We start from the raw sequence: 14,979 nt of genomic DNA on the forward strand, positions 1-14,979 counted from the left end.
GAGGAACCTCAGACTAGTCTCAGGAATCACAGAATTACAGAATGGCTTGGGTTGAAAGAGACCTCAAAGATCTTCTAGTTCCCGGCCCTTGCAATGTGTAGTTCCTCATTTCCAAGAGGTTTGATCTGTGGATCTGCCCCGAAGGCTGAGAGGTATTGGCATAGGTTGGTTCCCCTCCAGAGCAGCTGTTTTAGGAGTGGATGCAATCTGACATTTCAGTTCACCTGTCATGTACAGATCAAATTCAATCCAAAGGGGGTACAATTTTCTTTTACAGTGAAAATATTTTCATTACTTGCTGATACGCCGTCCTACAAAAAGTCTTTATTTCTACATTAATATTTCCCTCTACTCTCAGCACACAGGTCATAACACTGCTCTGTACAACACGTAGTGTTTCATCTTAATGGCATCACAGAGGTGATAATCAGATCTTTGTTATTAATATATGAAGAACATTTTTGCAAATCGATTTTAAAAATATGAATATTCTCTTCAGCTTTGCCTCAGAAGTGTCCTTGGTTCTGCTTATAGCTGATTATTTTGGGTGGCAAAAGACTGTGCAGGAGTTTTACGTAGCCTGCTCAGTCCCTCTCAATATATACCACTGAAATTACAGCACATATAAAGACAGCAGAAAAACAAATCTAATTTATTCTCATTCGCAGCTCAAAGCCAGCTCACGAACTCTGCTTTTTCTGAGGCAGCATGCATGGGCTCACACGAATCCCACTAAATTAAATATTTTACATGTCTTGTGAGGCAGTAAGGCTGCCCTGCCCGGTCTCTTCTTGGCACATCCTACACCCGTACGCGGGTTTGTGCTTTTGCTTGTGCCCGCAGCCGGCACTCCGTGCGTCTGCGACGGCCACGAGGGCTGCTCTGTACGAGTAGAGGGGCTCCTCCGGCAGCAGGAGGCTGGCACAGAGCGGGACCGCTGCCAGGAGCCCCAGGGAGCACCTGAAGGGCGCCGGGGGGACGTCCCGTCGAAGGGCAGAGGCTCGAGCTTCTTCTGGGAGGGAGCGGGAGCGGCGAGAAGAGGGAGGAGGAGAAAAGCGGAGGAGAGGGGTTGAGAAGTAAGCGGGAGTAAGAGAGCCGGAGCGCAGAGGAGGAGCTGAACGCGGCGAGGCTGCGGGCAGGGCTCAGTCGGGCCGGGAGCTGCCAGGCGGAGCGGGCGGCCGGCGGGGGCAGGTGCGCGAGCCGCCTACAGCCGCAGGGCGGCGGCCGCCCGCGGGGCAGGGGCTCGGCTGGGCGCCCCGCGGGCCCTATGGTGCGGCGGCGGGACCCGGCTGCTGCTCGCCGCCTTCCGAGGGGGCCCGCGGAGCGGCGCGGGGCAGCGCGGCCCGCCGGCACTCGGCTGGCATGAGGAACCTGCCGATCCTCCTCCTCCTCTCCCTCAGCTGGAACCTGCGGCGGGTAAGTCGGCGGGCGCTCAGGCGGAGCAGGTGCGGGAGGGTGCGTCGTGACAGGGAGTGCGGGAATTGCGAGGGGAGCCGCGGACGGGGCTGGAGCAGAAGGCGCTGCTCTGCCCCGCCGGGACCGAGGTGTTTCACGGGCGCTGCTGTAAAAATCAGCCCGAGTATGAAAACCTTTAAGATGCCTTCCGTTCACGTCTGCGTCTAATCCCTGCTTACAAATAACCTGCTCTTGGGAAAGCAGGGCGATGCGCGTATCTGACCGGCCGTGAGCGAGTGCCCTCGGCGTTCCTGCTGGGATCCCGGGTAACAGGGCGCTGTCAGGCTGGAACACCCATCTCCTTAGCCTGGAGAGGTACTTTGGGGGCAGCTGGGCTCTGTGCTGGGCAGTGCTACGGTTTGGCATACGTTCTGTGTTTGAAAAGTGATGTTGCATTGCCTTTGAGCGTGAGCAAATTGATGTTGTCCAAGTAATCTTTGCTATAGATCACTGATAGCGGGAAGCTGCACTTACTCCTCAAGTGCCAGAGGTCGAAGTCACGGATTGCAAGTTTTCTTCATCTCAGTAGCTGATTTGATTTGCTCGTCAATTATTTAACGTTTCTGTGCAGTGGAACCCGCTCTCCTCAGACTTGCTAATTATAACACTTTTTGATGAGTAAGAGATCTACTGAATGTTTGCAATTGGGAAAGCATTTTTTTTTTTCTTTCCAAAATCTGTTACGTGAAAGGAAAATGTAGATAAGTTACTACGTTTACTAAAGCCTTCATTAGAAATAGGAGCTATCTGGAGAGCAGACAGTACGTAGCAAAATGATATCTTCAGTTTAACTCTTAGCTTTCTATAATAACTGCTAGAAATCCTAATTTAAGGATCCGGACAAACTCCCTTGAAGAAATCTGCTTGAAAGTATAGAATGAAAATAGTCATAATATGGTAAAAGGAGGTAAGGCTCTGGTGTTGTAGGTGGTGAAATGATTAGTTTGGAGGGGAAAAGACATTAGTGTGAGTTTTGTAGCAGCCCCTGCTGTGCTTATGGTCACCACATTGCATTTTAAACAGCTGCACACCTGGTTACCAGGAGCCTGTAGGACAACAGGTTCTCAGTCCTAACTCTGGGTCCAAGGTTCTTGGATCTACAGTCACATATTAATTAATCAATTACTGTCATTATAAAAAGTTGTGTCTGATGAATCATAGACTATTACCAGACTCTGCTACTGTCTCCTAGAAAAAGGAGGAAAGATACCTCTCTTTTCTTTCTACTGTGGGGATATGTGTCTTTTGACTGGATGACTGAGGTACACATATTGATGTTTTATTTCATTATGATCTCTGAGAATCCAGCTGATATCAGTACAGTTTCTGGTGCCTTGTTTCTGTCTCCCATCTCCATCCCTGTCTCTTCCCATCAACATAAATAAGCAGAGCCAGATCTATAAGTGAATGAAGTGAATAAAACTTTAAAAATAGGATTTTAAAAGGAAGGCTTTTTTTCCATGTAGTGCTTGCTTGAATCAAACAATCATGCTCTGAGACCTTCAGGAGATAAAGTATACATGGTGGAAAAAGAAAGAAAATCAAGATTTACCATGTCAAAGATAATACAGGCTGACCAATTTCATGCTCTGTCACTCATATTAAACTTTCAGTTTCCTGACTTAATAAAAGAGCACATGTTCAAATAAAGTTAAAAAAAAAAAAAAAAAAAAAAGCAGTAATTATGTTTATTTTCCTGCTTCCGTTTAATTAATTGCTTTTCTGGAGAAAGGGAAGCATTAGTGAATTCACTAGATAGTTAAGTGTGTTTGTGTAAATGACAGTTGGCCTTGGAACGCGACATGAAGAAGTCATTAAATGCTCTGGTGCATTACTTTAATATTTTGTTCTGAGAAGTCCTTCTGTGAGAAGCCAAAATGGGCACTGATTGTGTGTGTGAAATGTCCAGCACATACTTGGGTAAAAATAGCATCAGTTCAAGTTGTGGTTTTCATTATCAGTAGTTGCATCCTTCATAAAGCATTTTGATTTGTGTTTCAAGACCCTGGCCTCTTTGTTAATTTGACACAGGTGATTGGTGTCCATCCAGAATGCAGATTTCTGCTGGAGATTCACAAGGAGGAAACAAAGTGCATGGAACTTTTAAAGCACTCAAAACCAGTGGACTACAAAGGTAAGAAAAGATGAACAATAATGTAGAGAAAACTAGAGTATCAGATTTTTCTCCCTTTACCTTCTTTGCTCGCTCAGTTGCAGCTGAGCAAAGGTGAGAATTGTGCCAGGCTGGGCATGCACTGGGTGTGATGCTAAATGAGAGAAAGTGTATGCTCATGCTATGTTGCTGATAGTATTTTGCACGGGCAGAGGAGCTGCGTGCTGGTGGTGACAGGGAAGAACAAGTCTGAGGAAAAGCTAAAAGCCTTGTTCCAAATGTCTCTCTCTCCAGAACTTATTGAAAGTAAAATACTAGTGGCAGAATCACTGGGTTTAGCAGGCAGAAGATGATGTAGGCAAAAGATAACATTCACCCCAAGAAGACCACAGTCATGCAAAGGAAAAATTGGACAGTAGTGTTACATTCAGAAAATTAATTTACTATGTTACTGTAGTGTTTTTACTTTCTTTGCAAATGTAACCAATGGTAATTTGAAATGGAAAGGAAGAATTTATCTTTTATTTTATGTATTTATATTGCATTTTATTTGAAGAAGAGGCAGAACTTTGTTAAAAGTTTGGGCTTTTTAGGAAAGTTGGAAGTCAGTATTGAATTTCTGTGTTGCTTTTGTTTGCTTGTTTTGTTTTTTAAACTAGCAAAAGTATAAGTGTTTTATAATTAGTTATCTTTTGTAAACAGTATTCCAGAACGTGTGAGCAGGGTAAAGTTGTTCTTGGAATGCTTTATTTGCATGCATTACGTGCCCAGTGCTCTTCTGGTAACATGTAAAATATTGAAGGGAAGGGTGAGTTTTCAGCAAGGTGCCGGAAAAGAAGTGGGAGATCTTAGGTCTATGAGCAATTACATGTTTTTAAGTCCAAAAGAAGATCTTGATTTTTGCAAAGTAATGACACATCATTAGATTTCTGTTGTCAAACAGTTTTCAGGTGGTTGTAAGTATGTTGTTTCAAATTAGTTTGATTAAATTGATCATTGATGTCCTGCCTTTTTTCTCTTGTAGTCCAGGTATATGTCATCTCAGAATAACTGGGCTCCTTGGAAGATTGCAGCTCTTGTAGTGCAGTAGTTTTCCCTTGGTTCTGTTAGATGATATGTGGTGTATTTGTTTTTCCATAATCTGTTTTGAATTCTGTCTGAAGACGGTACCTCAAGGATCTGCCACCAGCAATGTCCTATGAGCATAAACACCAATCTCAAATCAAGATCCCTTCTCAACACCACTTCTTGATTTGAGAGTGTAAATTCCTCAGTGTATATTCTAATACCAATTCATACACAATAAAGTAATTAAAAGGATCATCAGTAGTTTGTGTTTTAATACAAGCTATTTTTGATTAATCCAGATCAGTAATTAAAACTATTGTAATAAAAATGGATCATTTACATTTTATTTGTATGAGTGATAAGATAGATGGCTGTTACACAAATAATATCAGTGTGAAGCCAGATGGATAAATAATTATTGGCCTGCTTAATGAATTAAATGATGAATTAATAAACACATTATTAGCTATTATAAGGCTTTGAAAGTCAGGCTTTCTTGATGATCTGTTTTTGTGATCCAGATACTAGGCTGCTCCAAGGGAATCCTTGCCATACACAACAGTTTTATTTTGGGTTTCCTTGGGGAAGAAGGCTTTTCTGGCAGAAATATTGCCAGAGTGGGAAAGATGGGGGCTTCCTGACGGCAAACTGCTGTGTAAGGACTTTGTATCTTGGAAGACTGTATGTCTGATGCTGTTGATTCAGCCCTGCAGGTAGAGAAAATACAGCAGTGGAAGGGTTTATATATTTAATTGAATGCCTGGCTTAAACAAATGGAATATTCCACTTCAGAGAAGATTGGAATGCAGCCCCTATTGCAATGAACCCTTAGAAACTGTATGCTTGATATAATAGAACATATCCTATGCTTTGTGTTATAGATACCTTTATTAAGAACTTGTCCAGAAGAGTCTATGTCAGAAGCATCCACTTCCTAAAATATTAATTCTCTCTGTGTTCCTATTTTCCTAATAAACTCTGTATTCATACAGAGATGTAAGGAGTATTAAAGCAGGGACGTGCAGATTGTTGCAGCGATGTTCTGACTGCTGATAAAGAAGAATTACTAATGAAAATTGGCAAGCTGGAACTAGTCCAAGCCCTAGCTCTTCACCCAAAACTTGTATTGCACTTGAAACACAATTCATTACAATAAATCCACAAAACCCACTTCAGTTTTTCCTGAATGAGAAAGGTAGTTATATATATCCTTGTCACGCTTTTCTGACTTCAGCAAATGCTACCTGCCTCACAAAAGTTGCAGTGAAACCCAAGGTTCTGTCTAGGATTTGGAAACGAAGGTTCACTGGGAGGCTTGGGCCCCAGTTATCAAATAAGCAGATATTAAAATTTTTCTCTTAATTTTTGGAGCAGCTGTGTGGCCTTCACATCTGTGTGTAATATGCTCCAGAATCTGACCAGTAAACACCACTAATGAATTTTGGAACTGCTGAGTTTTATGGGACAGGCAGTTTTTTCTTTGGTCTGGACAGTAATTACATTAGGAATACTGTATGTATACTGACTATTCTCAGCTGTGTGATAGGGATACATAGAAGAAGGATTTAATGATAGTGGGTATTTTTTTTTACGTCATAAAATGATGTTATAGTCATCTGCCTCATAACATGCTGTAGAATTTCACTGAGTTAAAATCATTGGCTATGAAGTCCACAAAGACCTCGCTTACTTCATGGTTTAATAAGGCAACAACTTCAAGGTTTAATAAGGGTTTTGCATGGAAACACTGTATAAATGCTTCTTTGAACAATGTTAATGATATATTAAAAGTACATAACTTTCTACTTTGCACCCTTTGGGGTAATTTCAGGCATTAGCCTCTCTTCTGTTAGTGGAGAGCATTGCACTCCATGGAGGGGAAAAAAGCCACTCTCCAGAGGTCTGTGTTAGGGCCTTTGCCTGTGTGGTGATCTCTAGCAAATCTAGTTGTTTATTCAATAAAGACAGCCTCCATCCTCATCTGTTTATTCCCAAGGTATAGATGCACCTAAGCTGGAAGCCTGAGAAGTGGGGTGAGGTTTTTTGTCATCTTGTTTCTGGAGGGCAGGTGATTTCCATTCTAAATTGCTTACAAGTTATGGACCTTGAGATCTATGAGAAAACACTATTTCATCTTTTACCTTCTACCCATGCCTTGTGTTTTTATAATAAAATAGAAAGCTCCTGTTATATAAATTGCACACACGTAAAAATTGGCTGACTGCAAATTTTGGTATTTCCTCTGTATTTAGAATTTTACCTTACAGAACAATTGATTCATTTCTGTTCCTTTAAGTGAAAAGTGAATTCTTACAATCAAAATGCTAAAACTAAATCCATAGACTTTGTAACAGGATTCTACAACAGAAAGACAGAATTTTTTTTTTTTTTTAATTCATTTTGGACTGAATGGCTATGCAGTTAAATGAGTCTTTTTGGATCTTGCTTTCCAAATGCATTTTTGTGAGACCTGACTGCCAGAAAACATATTTATTTTAAATATGACATCTTAACACTGAGGAAAGAATACAGGTGGAAATAGAAATGGCTTTGGAAAAAGAAGTTAAACCCTAATCTAATCATTGGAATTACACAACCGGTAGAATTTCAGTGATTCCAACACCGAATTTCTCTGAAAGCTCTTCAGAATGGTGGGGTAAATATTCTAGTGGACCAAAAGCTAGTTTGTCTAACTAACCTCTGCTATTAAGGTTATTTCTCCAGTAAGGAAGGTGTCTGTCTTGCATTCCAGACTCACGCACATGTATATATCTCTGTATTGCACAAATGAAGGACTGACTGTGAGCGTAACTATGCCAACCTGAAGATCACTCTCTTCTCTTGTTTATGTTGGAGACTTACACAAAACTGGATGAGGTCTTTCTCTTGCTGGGTCTTCCCAGTCTTTTCAGGGTCCTCTGTCAGTTTGTGTTTGTTTTTGCAGCTGTTTGCTCTGTAAGGTGTGTTCAGTAGAATCATGGACTGGCTTAGGTGGGAATGGACCTTAAGGATCCTCAAGCTCCAAACCCACTGCTGTGGGCAAGATTGTCAGCTCAGTAGTTAGGGTTATGTTTTGGTTAGACTGCAGCATTGCTCAGATTTATCTGAGGTAGCATTAAATGTAGAATTTAATGATAATTGGACCATGGAACTTCTTTCATGCAGCACCAGTTGGTTGTTAAGGAACACTTTTTCAGATCTGAATTGTTGCCTTTCTTGCTTGTAGTACAAGCATGCTGCTTTTTGGTTCACACTTTTTTATAATATTTAAGGAGCTGAGGGGTCTGCTGTGAATGCTTAGTTACTCGTGGTTTTAATTACATGTTGAACTGTCCCTGTTAATGGAACCATGTAAAACTTTCTATGGTGAAAGTTATACTTAATTATTTCAGAGCAGAAAATAGCTGGCTACTCTTATGAGGAGCCAGACCATAGGTGAGAAAGCACTTTGAATGAAAGCAGGTATGGGAAGTGTAGCTTCCTACTGAAAACTAACTAATGTGTAATAAATGGCAAAGATCAAGAAAATATCCTGGTCAGCCTCATTCCAGATCCCACATCATGAAGTTAGTAAGAGTTAAGACAATAAGAAATGTATTTTTCAAAGAAAGGAGGCATCGAGTGGCCACAGGTATATTCTGCAATTTTGAAGGTCTAAAATCCCTGTGTCCCCAAAAGACACAGTAGAAATAGAAATAGAAAGTGAGCAATGGATATTAATAATTGGAGCCCTGAAAAAATAAGTTGTACAGCTGTAAGAGAATTAATTTTGTTTTTGGAAGATTCTTACAGAATCTGCCCTATATAGTTTTGAATTTGAGTCCTGGTAAAGACATCTTTGCCTCTCTGGCAGGCTACTCTCCATGACATCCACATATCATGAAGAAGCAATTCTGAATACCACAGCTCTAAAAAATTACCAGTTAGTACAACAAATAGCTCATAGATGAGAATAATGTACACAAATGTATAGCTCCAATCTTTACAAATCCAAACTTTAATTTTAATATGTTCTGGTGAATTTTCTATGAAAAAGAGATGGATATTTAATGGTATTAGCAGCTTTGACTATATATACTATAATTGACTATATAATAATTGTTTTTCCAGTATATTAAAAAATTATTTTCATGTAGTGAGGTGGGAATGCTGTCTACTCACACAAAACATACGCTGTATATATGTTGTAAGTAATTGGAAAGTGAGATTTACTTTGTAGGAAGTTTGAATGGAAAAACATGCATATTTCATTACATTACTGTAAGAAAATGTGAATTACCTTAAAAAATAAAATCGACCTATAGGTTTTTGGTTTTCTGATGGGCAGCTGTTCTTCAGAAAGGAAATAATGTACTTCCTAAATGTTTCATTAAGTGAAAACTTGAGTAATACTCCAAGAAGCGTCAAGAACACAATTTTTAACGCTCCTACTAATAAGACTGGCTTTTAAAAATCTGTAAATGGCAAATGTCTTAGGTCAATAGGAGATTAAAATCTATTGTTTTGATGTTTATTAGTTCAGTCTGCTGTAGTGTGTGTAAACTTCCAAAATTCTGTTTGCTGTGCGTGACTCCTTTCTGTTGATCAGTAATTTAAAGTTTATATTTCTATTTCCTCTGTGTTTCTGACTAATCAGAGCTTGTATACACTGTGCACAGTTTCACAAGAGTATTTTAGTTGAAGACAGGCATATTGGAGGTGCTTCTGGACAGCGTTGCAGCCTGTCTTCTCACATATACAGGAGCATGTTTCTGCCAGCTTGTGGGCCGTTTCCACCCATGGTCATGGAGCAGAGCAGGCTGCAGGCATCAGGCACCTCCTGGGAGGCATCAGGCCATGGGTGGGAGTAATGATCAAGCCTGCTGCAGGGAACTGGGATTAGAAAGCCCTAGAATGGCCAGGTAGGGCCACAGCAGTGAGTTGGGGCCCAGGTGGAGGCAGGTATGGGCATGGCTGTGGGGAGGCTGAAGATGTGCACCTGCAGCACAGCTGAAAACCCAGGCCTGAGCTTGGATGGGACCATGGACAAAAGACTGGGACATCCCCAGCTGAGGCTGCACAGGGACACTGTAATGTATTCAGGTTCTGGGCAAAAGTACATGGAAGATAATTTTAGCAAAGTAACCTTGAACAGTAAAGGCTTTTGCCACTGTCTTCTTCCTGCTACCTCTTTAAGCTGTTCTGCTGTGTTTTCTTTGCTTCCAATTTGCTAGCTCATTGTTTTTTAACCCCCTCCTTTTCCTTTCTTTCTTAGAATTCGTATTAAAATTCATTCCGTATATGTTCATAAGTTCTCATGTAGCCTAAATTACATGCTGTGGCGTTCAGACCTACAGTCTGGAAAACATTGCCCATAAGAGGTGAGGTTGGTTTTGCTTTGTCAAGTTAAGTACAAAAATCAAAATGTTTTTCTGCCTGAAAAATAAACCACAGACTAGTTGACAACTTTCTGGCGGATTTTCAAAGGACTTTCACTCTGTTTCATGTATCATGAACACTTAGTTTAAAAAAACATTAAACCTCTCTCTGAATTGGCAATTTTAAAATCCAAATGCAAAGTGCCACCTAGTGGTTATTATATGTGTATGTGTATATATATATATATGCAGCGTTTTCAAATGATAACCCAGTGTTATACTGTAAGAGGTGAAGAAGCAGATGTTTACAAGCAATTGCTGAGAGACCGAGTGTCAGGTAGAAGGATGATGAATATTCCTATATGGAAACTGCAAAAAATGAGAAACAAAATTTAGGTTATAGTCTTTTAAAATTCCTTTCATTATGAGGTATCTGAAGATATATCACAAGCATTAAAGACCAAACATTGAAATCAAGGAAATTATATCTTTACCACTAGGTAAGAATATCGTCAGTGGTATCATCTGGAGGAAAAGGAATGAAGAGCATTAGGGTAGTGACACTCTGCCCACGCTGATCAATGAGCCGTTGAGAAAAGGTTTTCTGGGAAGACTGGTTATTTCCTTGGATATTCTGATAGTTTCTCACCAGGGAAGTAAATGATCAAAATGAAGAGGTTGTTATATTTAGGGTGCAAGAGAGTTTTACTAGACATCATGAAAATAAGAACCACATTTTGCCTGTGCTAGTTTTATAATAGATAAAGAAGGGAATGAAGAGAATGGCAGTAGAGATATGCTCAGAAAAGTTAGGGCGCCAAGGCAAAGCAAAACCTGGGCTGGTTTTATATGTTTAGATGTGCATATCAGGGTGAAAGTACAAAAACATTCAAGCCTTGAAGTTGTTAAAGCTAGATACAAACACAAACTAAATCCATGGTGAGCATAAAATTATAGAAGTGAACTTAAAAATGTTTTTAAGTAATTAGAATTCTTACAAGTTTTTATAATTAAATATAACTATAAAAAATTGCAGGGACTATATGAAATAAACATTGGAGTATCTTAATTTTTTTTTTTAATATGAAATGTTTCTAATAAACTTTTAAAAATTTTACTGGAACTACTAGTAAAACTAAAACTTAAAACCTTATTATACACATAGAAATGTTTTATATGAGAATTGCTTAATATCCTTTGGAGACAAAAGGAATCAGGCTATGTATGTGGGACATGGGCACATCTTCCAGCAAATGAGGATACTGAATGATTTTCTGCAGTGTGGCAGAGATGGATAATATTCCAGAAGTCCTAACACTGAGTGACTTAATGGCTGGACAGAAAATAGTCAAAGAAGGAGCTCATCAAGGCAGATACTCTGTGCACAGAGACACATAAACATACCCCATACCTCACCTTCATTTTCCAATTGTTACAGCACTGCAGGCTGCTTGACAGTCACAGGCCAAAGCCTGGTAATTGTAGGGAACAATTAATCTGACCAATTTTCAGATGTTCTAGAATGAAGTCAATAGTGCTTTGTCACCCTCTGACAATATTTCACATATGTCAGTGTTGACTGTAAAATGAGACTGTATCTGCTCTTTAGTCCTACAAATCCCATCTAGGTCTCTGTTTTGAATTTCCAAGGTTGGCAGGAAACTAATTGCAGTTTTCAGTTGTGCATGATGAAGCTTATGCTGTACAATGAAGGAAAGCTGACGTGGAAAAGGCAGGCTTATGGAAGTTTATGGACTTGTTCATAAACAGTTTTGGTAAGAAAATGATTTATGACTGCAATATTGTTAAAAGTATGTAGTAATTGGAATGGGAATGGGAAAAGGTGTGAGCTGAGAGCCCAGAAATGTGAGTATTGTTTCACAGTTACTCTTCTAGAAGCTTCTAGCAATACGGTGTGCAATAACAGGCACATTTCAGCTTTCAGCTGTAGACCAGTTTTCAGCATCACACTGTAGTTGTTCAGTGAATATAAATGCTTTTAGGACATTTTAGCAGTTTTCTCAGATTTCCTGTACAATAATAAATACACTTGTAAGTATATGTAAATTGAGGCGTAATGCTCTTAGAATTCTGATGACAAACACTCAAACTTCTCTCTGATGATTGTTAATGCATTTGAAAGTGTTCTTCTGTAGAAATGCATCTTTTGTGTTATTTCATCTGTTTGATTGAAGGAGTATAGAAAACTATCATTCTTTTCTCTACAGTAAATGCCTCTAAAGTCCTAAAATACCAAGGAAAATCTGAGGTAAAAAATATATTCTGTGCAAATTGTTTGTGACCTGTAATGTTTTGAACATCAAAAATTTGCATACTGTTTTACTTCTTAACAAGCTATCTTCAAGATGGGAAGCAAATTGTGTTGATAGACAGTGATGGGAATACTACTTGGACCACTGTATTTCTATGTGAGATTTTATGTTAAGTGAAGCTTGAATAAGAATTTAGGAGTTTAGTGATTCGGTTGTTGGGGTTTTTGTTTTTGTCTGTGTGTGTTACTGATGACACTCCGAGGTCTACATTGTTCAGCTGCCTTTTTAGCAAAAGCTTTGCTTAGTCCATATAATAGCATGATACAAATTGATAAAGGCTTCTGAGCTGGTTGCAGATTATGGTAGCAAATCCACCATCTTACAGAGCGTTTATTAAACAGAAGAGAAAATCTGTGAAAGTAGTCAGTTTTTATAGATGTGCATGAATGCTTTGATGTCTCATCTCAGCTCTCACTTGTTAGTGAAAATTGGGGTGAAATAAAAAGGTCTGAAGTCACACAAGTTGCTTATTATTATTGTGTACTCCAGAACTTGTTCTTGCTGGCTCAGGCAGTAGATCTATCCAAGCCAAAAGAGTTTCATTTTGCCACTATAGTTATGAGTGGTGGCAGATGAAGAAAACAGTTTCTTTGTCTCTCTGATTACTTGTATGTGATGTTGTTGATGTTTTTTCTGGCTTTAAATCAATTGGAAAGGAAGCATGACCTGATTTGGCTGGGGTTTGCATTCTTCTGTTTTGCATAAGGCTAGTGTTAGATCACAGGAGTAAGGCTTAATTTTAATCCAGTATTGCAACTCAGTTTAAATTTTGTTTACTTCAAAGGGTAAGAAGATACAAACCCTTATTTATTATTTAGCATTTCTAATGCTAAAAAAAGGCACAAATGCCAGAGGGAGTATAAGCTAAACAGGTAAAACAAAGGTTAGAAAAACTCACAAGCCAGTTCTTAAAGAAATGTGTGAACCAACTGTAGGGGTAGATACACTAGAAAGGACAAACTCTGTGGGATTATCAGGAAAAAGAAAGAGTGATTATGAAGATCAAGGAGCCCTTACACTCTACATCAGATGCTAAAAACATTCATTCAAAAGGTAAGGATCAGAAATCTAGAAAGAGTTGTCAACAGGAACTTCTCAGCTGGTTGTGGAGTACAGCTGGAAAGAGTGCCACTTTCATAGTTCCTAGTCCTAAGTTTCCCTTACCATAAAGTAAAGCTGAAAGAAGTCAGATATATTGATCTAGGAGTCAAGAGTTATTAAATGAACCAAAGTAAATAGTCCCCTACAAAGTAATTGGAAAACTTGTCAAACCAATGTTTATCAACATTAAGCAAATGAGAGCGGGATTGATTAGAATACAAGCACCTACTGTCTAGATTCTGCAACTAAATTAATCTCTTGGGAAGAAATGCATGTTTTGAGGGTGAAATTCCTCTGAACATTATTAGGAGTCTGCTTTAGAAATATATGAATTTAAACAAGTGAGCAGTGCATTCCGTGGAGATGAGGTGCTTGAAGTCTTAAAGGCCAGTCAAGAATATTTACAGGCAGATTTGCACTAAATACAGTGGATGAACCTCTGTTCTCAGACCCATGTACTTCTGGAGGACATCCTGGATACTCAGTGCCACCTTGCAGCCTACTTCGCAGGAAAAAAAACATATTGTGAAGATGCACACAAACAATTTATAGCAGTGGGTAAATTATCTATAAGGTAGTACAGAAGATGGGAGATGGAATAATTGGGAAATAACTTCTTTGCCCTTTTCCTACCTGCCCATCAGCTGCCATTAGAGACAAAGTGACATAGTGCATAAAGGGAGTTGCCATGGCAAGCATTATAAAACAGGAAAAAAAAAGTAGGTTCCTTATTACAAATAAAATAGTATGTGGTGATGGCACAGGATGTAGGAGTGGATCTAGCTTACGATGAAAATTTATTTGGGTTTCTTGACCAGGTTCTACTTTACGTTGTTTTATGCACCCTATTAATTGAAATGAGTATGGGAAGGTATGCAATGTAGGGAATATAATAAATTTGTTGCATACCTTTTGGGATTGAAATGTTGATGCAGTATACAAAGCAGTGGAGGATAAGGCATTACGTGTAACCTACTCACACAGTAAATATTGTGAAGTATTCCTCTTAGTAATCTCTTACTTTTGACATCATCTTTCTGGATTCATTTGGAGCTGTGTTCTTCTAAAAGGAATAAAGAAAGACTCAGTCCCCATGAACAAGTGATTCCTCTGGAGAACATTTATGCAGACATCAGCATGGGCAAAGCCTTAATGAACACTGCCTATCAGTAACAAGTTGTTAGTAGTATTACCATAAAATGTTCCTATGAAGTTTTATGACCTCCTTCCTGAAATCAACATACAGAAGCATTCTTTGTTTGAATCTCCATTACTTAATTTAGGAGAGAAGATTTTATAAGCCCATACCTATTATTCCAAGAATTCTCCAGTCACGATGTACTTCTATTAGCATTGCTGAGTACAATGAATTACTTAAATATTTCTTTGTGATGTTCAGTTTGCTAATTACTACACATTAGAAGTTTCATTTAACTGTGATTAAGAGATTCTCAAAATTTTGGAGTTGCTCCTAGATTATATTAATACTCAAATGTTACTTATTACATTCTTTATCATTCCTTAGCATCGCATAGTTTTGATGAGACATTTT

The 14,979-nt window shown here is 39.1% G+C and overlaps 2 protein-coding genes across 9 annotated transcripts in view; one reads left to right on the plus strand and one right to left on the minus strand.

The window, feature by feature from the left end:
• Nucleotides 1–1,260: 1,260 nt before the first annotated feature.
• VIPR2 (vasoactive intestinal peptide receptor 2) overlaps nucleotides 1,261–14,979 on the plus strand; it is a 53,313-nt gene continuing 39,594 nt past the window's right edge. For both annotated transcript variants that reach the window (XM_090143124.1, XM_031615974.2), the window contains exons 1-2: nucleotides 1,261–1,416; nucleotides 3,487–3,589. In XM_090143124.1, coding sequence (XP_089999250.1) covers nucleotides 1,363–1,416; nucleotides 3,487–3,589 — 157 coding nt within the window. In that variant the 5' untranslated portion in view covers nucleotides 1,261–1,362. The remainder of the gene's footprint in view (nucleotides 1,417–3,486; nucleotides 3,590–14,979) is intronic.
• The window catches only part of LOC116244367 (uncharacterized), a 40,414-nt gene continuing 30,028 nt past the window's right edge, over nucleotides 4,594–14,979 (minus strand). For 3 of the 7 annotated variants that reach the window (XR_016467890.1, XR_016467884.1, XM_090143128.1), the window contains 3 exons: nucleotides 14,408–14,490; nucleotides 7,499–10,362; nucleotides 4,594–5,343 (listed from right to left, as the gene is read on the minus strand). Coding sequence is in view for 2 of the 7 variants with exons in the window: in XM_090143130.1 (XP_089999256.1) it covers nucleotides 10,327–10,362; nucleotides 14,449–14,490 (78 nt within the window). In the remaining 5 variants the exon portion in view is untranslated. Of the gene's footprint in view, nucleotides 5,344–5,521; nucleotides 10,363–14,407; nucleotides 14,491–14,979 lie in introns of all 7 variants that reach the window. The other 4 variants (XM_090143130.1, XM_090143127.1, XR_016467885.1 and 1 more) reach the window with 3 other exon arrangements.

This window comes from Phasianus colchicus, chromosome 6 (genome assembly GCF_987193195.1).
Source record: "Phasianus colchicus chromosome 6, bPhaCol1.hap1.1, whole genome shotgun sequence".
Classification (NCBI taxonomy): Eukaryota; Metazoa; Chordata; class Aves; order Galliformes; family Phasianidae; genus Phasianus; species Phasianus colchicus.